Source organism: Mobula birostris, chromosome 15 (assembly GCF_030028105.1).
Source record: "Mobula birostris isolate sMobBir1 chromosome 15, sMobBir1.hap1, whole genome shotgun sequence".
Lineage (NCBI taxonomy): Eukaryota > Metazoa > Chordata > Chondrichthyes > Myliobatiformes > Myliobatidae > Mobula > Mobula birostris.
Genome location: NC_092384.1, coordinates 27,217,068 through 27,231,706, shown reverse-complemented (window position 1 = coordinate 27,231,706; position 14,639 = coordinate 27,217,068). Strand labels below are relative to the sequence as shown.

The 14,639-nt window shown below is 39.4% G+C and overlaps 1 protein-coding gene and 1 long non-coding RNA gene across 4 annotated transcripts in view; one reads left to right on the top strand and one right to left on the bottom strand.

Annotated features, from left to right (window-relative positions):
- The window catches only part of pard6a (par-6 family cell polarity regulator alpha), a 69,977-nt gene extending 56,227 nt beyond the window's left edge, over window positions 1-13,750 (top strand). For both annotated transcript variants that reach the window (XM_072279502.1, XM_072279503.1), the window contains one exon: window positions 10,726-13,750. In XM_072279502.1, coding sequence (XP_072135603.1) covers window positions 10,726-11,576 — 851 coding nt within the window. In that variant the 3' untranslated portion in view covers window positions 11,577-13,750. The remainder of the gene's footprint in view (window positions 1-10,725) is intronic.
- Window positions 3,221-14,639, bottom strand: part of LOC140210506 (uncharacterized) — a 36,010-nt gene continuing 24,591 nt past the window's right edge. For both annotated transcript variants that reach the window (XR_011889249.1, XR_011889250.1), the window contains 2 exons: window positions 3,983-4,175; window positions 3,221-3,895 (listed from right to left, as the gene is read on the bottom strand). This is a non-coding gene — a long non-coding RNA (uncharacterized lncRNA). The remainder of the gene's footprint in view (window positions 3,896-3,982; window positions 4,176-14,639) is intronic.

Here is a 14,639-nt window from a genome sequence, read left to right as displayed (position 1 = left end):
AATCAAACAAGTATAAAAGTCATTCAAAATAAAATGGCCAAATGCTTTGAGTATTAGTTAAAACTGTTCTCCAAGTTGTGGCCCTCCAGTGGAGTGCAGTATGTTATAAAATATAACAAAGCTTTCACCCTTTGGTCTCCCTGCTCTTACTCATGCTAACTGCATCTCAACTATGACCTGCTACATACCCATTTCGGCTTATTTGCTACAGGCAGAATTTTTATTCCAGGGAGTTGAAGATCTAAATGGAGTGACCTTGAATGTAGAACTGTTTTAAAAAAAAAATCCAATTGTCATCCACAATTTTGGAGGAATTTTATCAAAATCCAGATTATAATCTATTATAAAGATTTGGACAATGGAATTGATGGCTTTGTTGCAAAGTTTGTGGACAATACGAAGGTAGGTGGAAGTGCAGGTAGTTTCGAGTAAGTAGAGAGGCTACAGAAGGGCTTCGACAGATTAGGAGAATGGGCAAAGAAGTGGCAGATGGAATACAATGTTCGGAAGTGTATGGTCATACACTTTGGTAGAAAAAACAAAAGGGTAGACTGTTTTCTAAATAGAGAGAAAATTTAAGAATCTGAGGTGCAACAGGACTAGTGAGTCCTTGTGCAGGATTCCCTGAAGGTTAATTTGTAGGTAGAGTCTGTGGTGAGGAAGGGAAATGCAATGTTAACATTCACTTCAAGAAGACTAGAATATAAAGGCAAGGATGTAATGTTGAGACTTTATAAAGCACTGGAGAGGCCTCACTTCGAGCATTGTGAGCAGTTTTGGGCCTCTTAGAAAGCATGTGCTGACACTGGAAAGGGTTCAAAGGAGATCTGGGAAAATGATTCCCGAATTAAACAGCTTGTTATATGAAGAACGTGTGATGGCTCTGGACCTGAATTCAGCAGTATGAGGGTTGACCTCATTGACGTTTTTCGAATGGTGAAAGGCCTTGATAGAGTTGATGTAGGAAGTTTGTTTTCTATAGTGAGATAGTCTAAGACTGGAGGGGACAGCCTCAGAACAGAGGGCCATCATTTTAGAATGGAGAGGAGGAATTTCTTTTTCCGGAGAGTGGCAAATCTGTGGAATTCGTTGCCACAGGAGGCTGTGGAAGCCAAGTCTTTAGATTCTTGATTGGTCATGGCATGAAGGGATACAAGAGCAGGCGATTGGGGCTGAGAAGAAAAATGGATCAGCCATGATGAAATGGCAGACCATACTCTGGCCAAATGCCTATTTCTGTTCCCATATCTTATGGTCATATAATATCAGAATCCAATTTAGAATTTTTTAAATCTCATTTGCAAAGTCCTTTCTTTAATTGTGTTTAGACGTTGCCTCCAACGATACCCTTCTCAAGTTAGAGATGTGTTTATAGATGTGCTGATGTAATCAACATTTTAACACTGTAAGATGCCTTGCTAATGTGGTTGGAATTTTTGACAAAATAGTGTGTTTCCTGCTCAGCATTCTCAGTACCAAGATTAAAACTGGAAGAAAATTTTTATATTCGGCTCTGAAAATCATGGATGGAAACTTATAATTGAAACAAAGCAATTGATCATGTAATGCCTAATGGCCAGCAGGAGCAAACGGGTGCAACATTTTTAAGGAAGTGATGGCTTTGGACTACAATAGTTTTGCCATTTAAGATTAAAATGCAGGCCTACTAATACCTGGTAGTACAAGTCCGATAGTTAAACCTGACAGCAGTAATATACATTTTAAAGTAACCTCAAATATTTTCCAATTAACAATTTGTATTGTAATCTGCCAAGAAATTGTAGTTTGAATTGAATCTCAATGGGAGCATGTTTTCCATGTCATTGCTGTTAGCAAGAAGACAAGTAATAACTTTGCCGTTCTTCAGTGAGCAGTCAGTGTGGTTTCTTGCATTAAAGCATTTGTACATTGCCTTTAATGACCTCCATCAGCTCATAACCAAAACCTCTTGAGCTGGTGAAGCACCTTCGGCATTCATTTGCAGTACTGAAAATGTGGCAGCCAAATTGCAGGCTCCCACTACTGCAGTATGATGGCCTGCAACGTTTTTGGTAATGTTGTGTAAGGGACGTCTGGGTTTCCTTCCATGCTTCTCTTAATGCCACAGTTGTTTTACAATCAGCTGAGTCTGATTAATGGCTCTTCCAGAGGGCAGCACCTATCAACAAAACATCATAAAAACAAGAACAGGCTGATCTCATAACCACTCTACTGCACTAATCCCATAACTCTTGATGCTCTTCAAACCATTCTATTTTTTTTAAGATGTTAATATGCTCAGTAACTGAGCTGCCCATTGGATTTTAAAAAAAATTACTAAGCTTCACCGCCACTGAGACAAGAAAATGTTCTTTACTTTCCTGACTGGCCAATGCCTTATTTAGGGACTGGCCCCTGGGGCTGTATATCTTGTTTATCCTACACAAGGTGTCAGTTTGTCTTGGATTTTAGGAATCCTCGGAGGCCAGAGGAAAGCTTGCTGAGTCAATCCTGATGATTGTGTGTGGAAAGAAAGGATTTTGGAACTTGTGAAAATACTTTTTAAAAATGTATTTGAGTAACAACCCAATTGTATTTCCAGATCGCTTTAATCCTAAACAAAATGGTTCTCAAAATGCTTCACTGTCCATTTACCTACTAATTATTACTCCAGCTACTTTAGTGTTTAAGTTATTTGTAGGTAACAGGAGTATCCCCTACAATTTGCTGCCCCCCACGCCATTATTTGAGAGGACAGGGTCCTATATAGAACCACATGTGGGCGTGCATTGAGCACGTTATGTACTTTGATCTTCTCAGTGGATCATCACCTTGTGGTGGAGAGGCTTGTGACTTGTTGAGATCCTGAGAGGGGTGATCTGGTAGAGTCACCCATGGCAGTAAGGTCCAGGGAGAGATTCCAGACCAAGAGCGATCCAGCCAAGGCCTCGACAGCGGGGCTGGCAGAAGATGACCCATGGCAGCAGCAGTGAAGGGTCCCCAGTCATCTTGCACATCCTGCCGCTGGACTCTGACCCTGTCAAAGGCTGTGCGTGTATCAGGTTGCCCGTGTCAATAAGTCGCACACAGGCCTTCTCCATTAAGGAAATCCACTCCAAACTTTAGGCAACAAAATACCTGCATTGCTGAACATCTACAGTGTCTCTTGATTCATCCATAGTTAGCCTTCCCTGTATGTTTAAAGTTCAATGTATTTTTATTACTAAAGTACATATGTCATATATACTGTCCTGAGATTCACTTTGTGGGGATTCACAGTAAATACAAGAAACGCAATAGAATCAATGAAAAAAATGCACACAACAAGATACATAAACAACCAGTGTGCAAAAGACGACAAACTGAAATACAAAGCAAGTTTTTTTTTTAAAAAGTAATAAATATCGAGAACATGAGATTAGGAGTCTGTGAAAGTGAGTTCATAGGTTGTGGAAACAGTTCAGTATTGGGTGGGTGAAGTTATCCCCTCTGGTTCAAGAATCTGATGGTTGAGGGATAATAACTGTTCCTGGGCCTGGTGGTATGGGTCCTGAGGCTCCTGTACCACCTCCCTGAGAGCAGCCATGAGAAGAGAGCATGGCCTGCGTAGTGCGGTCCTTGATGGATGCTGCTTTCCTGCAACAGCACTCCTTGTGGCTCGATGGTGGGGAGGGTTTTGCCCACGATGGACTGGGCCGTATCCACTACATTTTTGTTGTAGGTATTTTGTTCAAGGAAAATTGCTATTTCCATACTAGGCCCTGATGTAACCAGTCAGTACATTCTCCACCACACATCTGTAGAAGTTTGTCCAAGTTTTAGATGACGTGCTGAATCTTCGCAAACTTCTAAAAGTAGAGGCGCTGTCTTGCGTTCTTTGTAATGGCACTTGCATGCTGGACCCAGGACATTTCCTCTGAAATGAAATGATGTGGCAATGTTAAATTCCTTAGAAATTAACAACAGGAATTTTAAACTTGTGACTGCAAAATTTTTTTCTTACTGTGTAGCTTCCGTCATTTCTGGCTTGGGTTAGTTAAACCAACCACTTTATGAAACACGATGCCATATGATTTGTTTCACGAAGTATTTATAGGTGTTGGGATCATTTTCAGAATGAGAAATGCCAATGGCCCAGCCAATCCAATCCATTCAGATGTTTCACTTGGACTGTGGAAACTATTGTAGTCAGAAACCTATAAATATCATTGATGCTTTTAAATATTACTGTTTATTGGAAGGAATCGTGCCTGATCTTGCACCTTATCCCCACCCACAATTACTTCACCAAAAATATTTTGTGCTTTTTAAGAACTGGGGAAAAACCTCAAGTTGAGTAGAGTAGTACAAAGAACATGGGATAGATTGGTGTAGATGTGACACTTCATTTGCTTTCCAACTGCCGCCATCTAAGTATATTACAAAGCATCAGGAGTGAGTTAGGTTGTAAGAGGCCAGGTCTAGTTTTAATGTGGGATTTCTTTTCTACGGTATTGGAGCAGGCTTCGGACTTGTACAGTTTAAATTCATCATCGAAATGAAAAGGAGGATACTTCAGAAATTCAGAAGTTTGCTGATATGGCCCTGTTTTCCCTTGATAGTGTTGATGAGTCAGGAATTTCCCAAATGGGTTTGTCTTCTCCCTTCCTGAGGAATTGCAATATTTTCAGTGGGCCGTGGAGATGGTAAGTATGTATTCTGCTGTATCACACTTGGCATGGGACAGGTTGGAAACACTAGCCTTTATTATGTGAATCTGCCTTTGAGCCACACATCATACTGCACTCGTCAATGTCAGCCTTCCCAGAATTCCCTTTGCACACAACATCAGTAAATTCCACAGCTTCTGCACTTCATGTAATATCTAATTCTGCGTAAATGAGGTGTTGGAAAGAAGGTGGCCTATTTGTCAACAAAGTTTCTTCAAGCAACAGATTAAATGGTACTGGCTGAAAAGCAAATACAGTCCACGCAAACAAGGATAATTCCACTTGCGTCCAACGTGGTGTTATGGGCTCCTCTGTACCCAGTTGAAAGAAGCGAGTGGGATCTTGGTTCAAACGTTAGCACTGCACTCCTTTGGTAATGCACTTGAGTGTTAGCCTAATTTTTTTTTGTCCTTAAGTGATGGGTACAGTGCAGGCTGCTTGTTGTAGTATTAAGATTTGACATTGACAAGTACTGAAACCAAGATCTCACTCTGCATGACTCCAACTTGTTCATTGAATGTAGCTCAAACTGACATGAATAGGTAACCTGTCCTGGCTATTTTACTTTTTTATTTAAAAAAACAGTATAATACTGTATATGACTGCAAGATTGTGTGGAAATATATGCGTTCACTTTTTTTGAATTGTAATGTCCATTTATAACTGTTCAATGGAGTTCCACTTATGAAAATTTTATCTAAGCGCAATATCTGTTTGGCACAACTGCAAGGCACTAAATCTATTACATAATGATCAATGGGCTTACATGGTCATAATTTGATTCCTACTGTGCGATATTTGTACCAATGCCAATCTCGGGCGGAATAGTTTCCATTTTGCAAAGGGCTAAACTTCAGTTGCACATTTTGCATTTTGTTCTACTTCCCTTTCCCTTAGTGTTTGCTTATCATCTTGCAACAAAAATCAGATGACCAGGCACATCCTGATTTAGTTTTATAAACTGCTTTAGTACTTGAAGACCAGGTTAGGTAAGTGGTATGAAATGATTATATCCGTCAAGATTCCTTAAGAGCACAATGGAGCATACTGTATAGGGGGTTTGTCATTACACCTTTGAGTGAAAGTGAACTGTACACTATGATCTGTAATCTTGGCAAAGAACCGTAAATGTGTTGTGATGAGAGAAGTTTCTTTATTCAAGTAGTCTGTTTGTCTTGACTAGTTGTTAAACTGAAAGGGAAATCTCACTGATCCAGTATCTTTAGCACAATAAATCAGCAGCTAAAATTTTAATTTGGCTTTAGTTTTATCATGAGTTGAAAGCAGTTTTGCAAAGAATGTACTGTATCTTTTATTGAAATAACTTCACAATTTTGTCCAGGCTGTGCCATGTGAATCAGATTGCCTGCGTGCTATTGAAGTTGCAGTATTTTGCCCCTTTCCCATTGGTTTGAACTATTGGAGGCTTCAGACTTAAACTCCACAAAATGCTGGAGGAACTCAGCGGGCCAGGTAGCATCTATGGAAAAGGGTACATAGTGGGCATTTCAAGCTAAGGCCCTTCATCAGGACTGTATTAATGAGCAGCATGGTGAGCTTCCGATGAGAGCCAAGCTGAATCATCAGTCCTGATGAAGGGTCTCTGCTCGAAACGTTTACTGTTTACTCTTTTCTCTGGCCTGCTGATTTCCTCCGGGGGTGGGGGGAAGGACTTTGCGAGAATAACGATTTTAAAAACTGGTAACATCTGTGGAGAAGGCAATTGGGCTGTGCCGGAAAGTTGAACCCTGATGAGCAGATGCACAGAGACAATTGACATTGAATAAGTAAATGTTGATGTGCTGAGACAGGAATACTTTCCAAGGGCTAATTGATTACCAGAAGCCCAACTTTTAGTGGATCTGACAGGTGAAGAGAATTTGACCCCAGTTAATGCTGCAGGAGCATCGTTCCCTGAGCCTGCCAAATATCTGAGCAAAACTCTTCCTTGTCTGACATGCATGAGTGACTCTGGGGATGAAGAAGGTGGAGTGGTGTTCAGCATTTGCTTTTAGGTGGTTAAATAACTTGGACAATTGCAACAAGGGCCCTGTTTAATTACAAATCCCATTTCCAGAAAAGTTGGGATATATTCCAAAATGCAATATAAACAAAAATCTGTGATATGTTAATTTACGTGAACCTTTATTTAACTGACAGAAGTACAAAGGAAAGATTTTCAATAGTTTTACTGACCAACTTAATTGTATTTTGTAAATATACACAAATTTTGAATTTGATGGCTGCAACACACAACAAAAGTTGGGACAAAAGTTGGGACAGAGTTAAAATAAGATTGAAAAGTGCACAGAATATTCAAGTAACACCAGTTTGGAAGACTCCACATTAAGCAGGCTAATTGGTAGCAGGTGAGGTATCATGACTGGGTATAAAAGTAGCGTCCATCAAAGGCTCAGTCTTTGCAAGCAAGGATGGGTCATGGCTCACCCCTTTGTGCCAAAATTCGTGAGAATTGTTAGTCAGTTCAAAAGGAACATTTCTCAACTCAAGATTGCAGAGAATTTAGGTCTTTCAACATCTACAGTGCATAATATTGTGAAAAGATTTAGAGAATTCAGAGACATCTCAGTGCGTAAAGGGCAAGGTCGGAAACCACTGTTGAATGCGCATGATCTTCAAGCCCTCAGGCAGCACTGCCTAAGAAACCGTCAAGCTACTGTGACAATTATAGCCACCTGGGCTCAGGAGTACTTCGGAAAACCATTGTCACTCAACACAGTCCGTCGCTGCATCCAGAAATGCAACTTGAAACTATTACGCAAGGAAGAAGCCATACATCAACTCTATGCAGAAACGCCGGCGAGTTCTCTGGGCCCAAGCTCATCTCAGATGGACTGAAAGACTGTGGGACCGTGTGCTGTGGTCAGATGAGTTCACATTTCAGCTAGTTTTCAGAAAAAACGGATGTCGAGTTCTCCGTGCCAAAGATGAAAACGATCATCCTGATTGTTATCAGCGAAAGGTGCAAAAGCCAGCATCTGTGATGGTATGGGGGTGCATCAGTGCCCACGGCATGGGTGAATTGCATGTATGTGAAGGTACCATTGACTCTGAGGCGTATATTAGGATTTTAGAGAGACATATGTTGCCATCAAGGTGTCGTCTCTTCCCGGGACGTCCATGCTTATTTCAGCAGAACAATGCCAGACCACATTCTGCACGGGCTATAACGACGTGGCTTTGTAGACACAGTGTGCGTGTGCTTGACTGGCCTGCTGCCAGTCCAGATCTATCTCCTATTGAAAATGTATGGCGCATCATGAAGAGGAGAATCAGACAACGGAGACCACGGACTGTTGAGCAGCTGAAGTCTTATATCAAGCAAGAATGGACAAAATTTCCGATTGCAAATCTACTACAATTAGTATCCTCAGTTCCAAAACGATTAAAAAGTGTTATTAAAAGGAAAGGTGATGTAACACAATGGTAAACATGCCTCTGTCCCAACTGTTGTTGAGTGTGTTGCAGCCATCAAATTCTAAATTTGTGTATGTTTACAAAATACAATTAAGTTGGTCAGTAAAGCTATTGAAAATCTTTTCTTTGTACTTTTGTCAGTTAAATAAAGGTTCACGTGAATTAACATATCACAGATTTTTGTTTTTATTTCATTTTGGAAAATATCCCAACTTTTCTGGAAATGGGGTTTGTACACGGAGGATCTGACAGTACAATTAGACCCCTGAGGAGAAGCTGTTTGCTGTGATCCTTTGATACTGCCTGTACAGATTGGAGGAGTTTATGTGCAGTTATCACTAGCTACTTGTTCATGTCTATTACACAGACAACAGAGGTGGAGATAGGACGAAACACACTAATGTACCACAAACAGTGGTAACTCATAACCAATCTCCTTAAGCTACACAACGTCATGGAGGAAGAGGGTATCCTATATCAGAGGGACTGAACCATCTCAAATACCACAAGGGGATTGTTTGATGGCAGCAGATATGGGGATGTAGGATGTATAACTACACCTTGCAGAGGTGTAACACTGCTAACAACAGTGTCCCTGGAAAAACCTCATTAGTGGGGACGAAACCAGGAAGGACTACCTGAGCATCTTGTAGGATTTGTGCCAAAGTAAAACAAAGACTCCTCAGTTGTATCGATGTTTTCTTTTCATTGTAGTCCGTACAAATAAGGTTCTAAGAAAACTCTGTGTGGGATTTGAATTTTTTGACCTGAATAAATTGAGTCACTACTGACAAAGATGTGCAGAATGATAAACGTGATGTAATTTTTTCTTCAGCATTTAAAATTTTGGACAATGATTTTTGTACCCCGTGTATATTCAGGATCAAGGAGAAACCCAAAGCCCCTTGAGTATGAGTGTTAAATGTTTATCCTCCTGCGATAATTTTGTAATCCAATAAAATTGGTTTCAGTTCCATTTGAGGAGAGGAAAAGCCATGAGGTTTTTTTTTTTTTTTTTTTTTTTGTCTTCAGAGATCCCCAACCTTATTCCATGGATCCCTACCGTTAACCCAAGGGGTCTGTGGAGCCCAGGTTGGTAACTGCTGTTGTTTTAATATAAAATACACGAATCATATTGTTTTTAATCCTGTGGTGTAGTGAATCTGAAGAACAGTGATGTGAAGACTGTAAATAAAATTTGCTCTAAAAAGATTCACTGAAATTTAAATCTTTTTAGCAGTGCTGTCAATAAATACAATCCGATTATGTCATCAGTGAGTTGTAACACTGGAAAAGGTCACTTTGTACATTTCAAGCACTCAATCTGATGTAACATGAATTCTAATTGTTTTCCATGATGTTGAAAAGATACTTTATGAAATGTTCCTAATCGCCTGAGAGGAATGTTAAATGTAAATGTATGCTCCAGTTGCCTAATCAGTTCAGATTCTGGAATCTACAGCAGCAGTGGACAGTTTAACTAGTTGAAAAGAAGTCTGATCTTATCTGCATATTTTCAATTTTACCATCCAAACCATCAGCTAATGCATTAACAAATCTGATCATAAAGTAATTCAATTAGCCACAAAAATGCACTAGTTTCTTGACGGTGGTCTAACAGTAGTAATTCTACCATCAGTTGTGGTAACAAGAGTTAACAATAACTCAAATGAGTTGAAATGCTTTTTAACGGCTAAAGGACCTCTAGTCTGTAATGGGTGGTCTTGCATCAGGTGATGGATGAGCTGTCATACACTATTTGATTATTCCCATTAAATTAGTTTCTGCAGCAGCTGGAAAGTGATCTCAGTGGTAATATTTAAATACCCCTATATATTTGTTGTGCAATCTAAATAGTGCTTGTAGCGTAAGAGTATTTCCCATACTTTAAGTTGTTCTAGGGTTGGGAATTTGTGTGTGTTTTGAAGGGTGGGTGGGGTGGAAAGAAAGTATTAATCGGCCTCTGTGCCATTTTATGCAGACAATATCTGACCATCCCACGTTATTTTCCTGAGTATTTAGGATTGTGGTGCATCTTGGATTGTCCTTCCATTTTAAAAAGGACAAATATTTCTGACTATCCTGAAATGCCGATTGAAAACAAGATTTGTAAAATTACTACTTACAAACAAGAGAAAATCTGCAGGTGCTGGAAATCCAAGCAACACACACAAACGCTGGAGGAACTCAGCAGGCCAGGAAAAGAGTACAGTTGACATTTCCATAGATGTTCCCTGGCCTGCTGAGTTCCTCTGGGGGGGGGGGGGGGGAGGGTGTTTCTTGCACTCCCTTTTTGGTGTTCTGTTCTCCATGAATTTATCCTTTACAATGTTCCATTTCATGTACAGTGCAATGCAGTAACAAACTTCAGATTCTCTTCACTGCAACTGACAAGCAGTATCTCTGCAACATACTAACAAGGTAACAGGCGGACTTTAAGGAGTTTTCTGACAGTGGCTAAGAATGTGGAGAAAATATTTATTTTTTGGGTAGGATCTGGATCTGAGAACTGCTGAGTGATTTTGATTTTCCTTTCCTTATATAAAAGCTCAAATGTTGCTTCAGAAAACTAACCAAATATTTTTTTTTCTTCCTGCAGCTGAAGGTGACTCTGGAGCATTTGGAACAAATTCACTGCTGCGCAAGAAGAAAGGTCTTCATGTCCTTCGCCCTGTACATCACAAGTCAAAGCCTCACATCTTGATTGGAATGCCTCAGGATTTCCGACAGATCTCTTCCATAATCGACGTTGACATCCTTCCAGAAACCCACCGCAGAGTCCGTCTTCACAAACATGGCTCTGACAAGCCGCTTGGATTCTATATTCGCGATGGGGTGAGTGTACGGGTAGCCCCTCAAGGAGTAGAGAAGGTCCCAGGAATCTTCATCTCACGGCTTGTACGAGGCGGTCTAGCGGAGAGCACGGGCTTGCTCGCAGTAAATGATGAAATACTAGAGGTGAACGGAATTGACGTTGCTGGGAAGTCGCTGGACCAAGTGACTGACATGATGGTGGCAAACAGTCACAACCTTATCATTACCGTGAAGCCAGCAAATCAACGCAATAACGTCATTCGCAGCAGCAGGGCCTCTGGGAGCTCTGCCGTCTCAACGGACAGTAGTCCAAGCCAACATAACAACACAATAGCTACTGCACCCTATGCTAACCACTACAGTACGGCAGAAGGGGAGAGTGAAGATGAAGGAGATATAATAATTGAAAATGACATGCCATCGTACATCCCAAAAACTGTATTCCCAAATTGCATCAATGGAGATCTAACAAAAAAGCTACAGCATAACATCTCTCTAAACAGCCCACTGTTAGACAGCAAAGAAAGCAAGTATAAAGGGTCCTTAAACTCTCTGAACATGCACAGTGATGGTTCCAACAAAATAAATTCAAGCCATGGAAACATGCGAGAAGATGGAACAATAATAACACTATAGATGACTTCCTTTTAATCACTTTTTTAATATATATATAATAAAGCATTCAGAGTAAAATTACCAAGTGGTTGACTTTGACTTCAGCCTTGTTAGGGAGGATGGAATTCGATTGACTTCCATACAAAAATATTAACAAATTGTGAATTTGGTGGAGAAAATATTCATGAAAGCAAGAGAAAAATCACTATCACTCTAATGAAGGATCTTTCAGAGAACTCTGCTTATTCACTGTTTTTCAATGGCAATTAACTAGCCCAAGGTTCTATTTATAAAGCCAACCTCCTGAACTGGTTGCTGTCTAATAAAACTGGAGTATGTCACTTTACAAAGCTGCATTTATACAGAAGTTACCTGCAACTGAAGACAAATGTATCATGTGAAATTGCAATACAAGTGTTTTTAAAAATGCAGGTTTAATATCACAGAATCTGCACATCGCATCAGTGACCTCATTGTTACAAATACAGACTTATTTACAAACTACTTAATCAGCATTACTTGCATTTATCTGATTTGAGAGCAGGAGTCCCCTTTTTCCTATGGAAAACAATAATAAAACAGATTAAATGTGGACAGAAATTTCTGTGGAGCAAAATCCTTTCATGAAGTAGCTGCTGTGCTCCCTAAAAGAATATTTGAGAGGTTTGCAATTTTTAATGTGGGTTTTGGTGGTATGAGGGTGTCCTGTATCTTTTTTTTAAAGTGACCTGTATCTTAAATTTTAAGGAATCCTGCTGGCTTCAATAACCTTTTACCATGCTGTTTGACACTTGCTTTTTGTATTGCACAGACTTGGTACTACTCCTTTATCAGAGCACTATTCAACACTGAGACAAGCTGCTTTTAAGTACTCAAACCCCAGTGTACACTTAGTGACAAAAAGCACTTTAAATTAGGATCATTTTAAAAATAGCTAAATTATCTTGAATGTTAATTGTTTTCAGACTTGCTATAAATTATTAGGTTAATAGTTGATCAAAAGTTCATGATTCTTAACCTGTCATTAAATGAAACTCTCACTGGCTAACATGGGGCACACATTAAGCAATTGTCATCTGAAGAACTTTTGCATTGAATGTAATTGGTTTTTATTTCATTTTAAATTGTGGAAACACTTGGGAATGAACTTGGAGAATTTTTCAAAAAATTGCCACTTAATTAAAAAAAATATTAGCTAGAAAAAATGAGGTTTTAGGAGGCCTAAAATCTCGAAACAACTTGTTAATACCATTATTACCATTTCAAGCATTTGCAGCAGAACTGGCTCCATTCTATGATAATATAAATTTTACAGCTTTACTAATCATTTAAAGATGTTCAATAAGAATGAACTACTTGCAGGTCATCTTAGTAACCTGGTAGTTCTAAATAATAAATATGTGGATTACTCCAAAAGCACATAGTCAAGGCCCAGTGATCATTTTTTAAAAAATTAGTTTAGCCTGTTAGTTTCATGGCCTAACCTGTTACTTTAAATTTCCAGTCTGTTCACTGTTGGCTGCTGGATTAACAATAATCAACATTTACCTCTCTCCACACTACTAAAAGTATGAAGCATAATGACTTTGCAGTTTTCATATTCTTTCTGTAGAATGAACGGCTTTTGGTTTCTTTCAAAATAACATTGGTACTAGCAAAATCTGTGAAAATATTTCCTCTGCTTGGTAGTTCTAACCACCTTGCAAATGCTTTTGGGAATTGTAGAATGCCAACATTTTGATCTGGCTGGCTGCTATCACCCAAAAACAGTTGTAGGCACAATGCGATTGTTTTGACCATTGCTTTAGCTGCATTTATTGCTCCTGTTTCTTTCTCTGGTAGTCTTCTCTGAGCCAGCAGGGTTCAATGGTGGGGTATGACTTTGCTGTATTTTTTTTAATGACTGTGTATGTATTTTTTGATTTGTTATGCATTAAAATCTGTTTGGTAAAGAGATGAGGGCAATTTTATCTAATTGGGGATATTTTGTAATTTTTTTATGAAATGAGGGCAGTATTTTTCTTACTTTTTTGTATTTGACCCCATTCAATCCTTTGTCTCCATTTGCCTTCCCTAAACTGTACTACCTTGTATTTATCTTATTTAACAGTTGAGCAGTCTTGAAGGTTAAGACTGCAGACCATTGCGAATGTTCCGTAGTTGTATGCTGATCATTCAAATAAAAGTTCTAACATGCACCAAAACAAGTTTCCTTTCAACTTGAATCAGTATTCCAAAACAACTTGTACTAACTATAATATTCATTTAAAAACCCCATGCATAGCTCAACATGAGGAGCTGTACTGAGCCAAAAACAAGCTCAGTATGGGAAATCAGTTTTGAGGAATGGAGGCTTGGGGGTGGGGCAGGGGGGGAGGAATCAAAGGAATTTTGGGAGGAAATTCCAGAGTAACCCAGATGCATGAACCTGTATTGTTAACTATAGTAAAGTGTGCATCATCAGACATGCGAATTTGAAACTGTTTTGAACTAAAAGTTGAAGCCAGTGATTTTAATATGAGGGTTTTAAATTGGAAAGATTAAGTACTGGGATACAACAACCCAGCAAGGATAGTGGCATAGTGAGGCAGCAGTTCGAGCAACTTCCTGATTCTGTGTGGAGTCTGTTTCTCTTACTGCGACAGTGTCAGTTCCCCTAGATACTTGGGATTTCCTCCCACATCCCAAAGATGTGCTAGTTGCTAGCTTAAGAAGCTGCTGTTTTATATTTTTAAAAAAATAGTGATTGGCGGGAAAATGGGGGCAAGACCAGTGAGGTTTATTGTTAATGGACATCTGAGGGAAAAGGTTACCAAGGAAACGATTGGCCAGCATGCACTCCTAGGCCAGTTGGTCCAACGTCTTAAGAAAACATGAATTGAAAAGGAATTTAATAAAAAAAAAAAAAATGAGGCAAGTTACAAGCAGTAAAGACTTGTCCAAGTTGAGGGTGAGGGATTTGGCTGACAGGACCTGTTAAGTGTTCAAATCGTATAACTGGACAAGGGCAACATAATTAGAGGTGAAGGTATAATTTGAAATTGAGATCTGTAAGCCAACACCGGATCAAATGCTGAACAACGG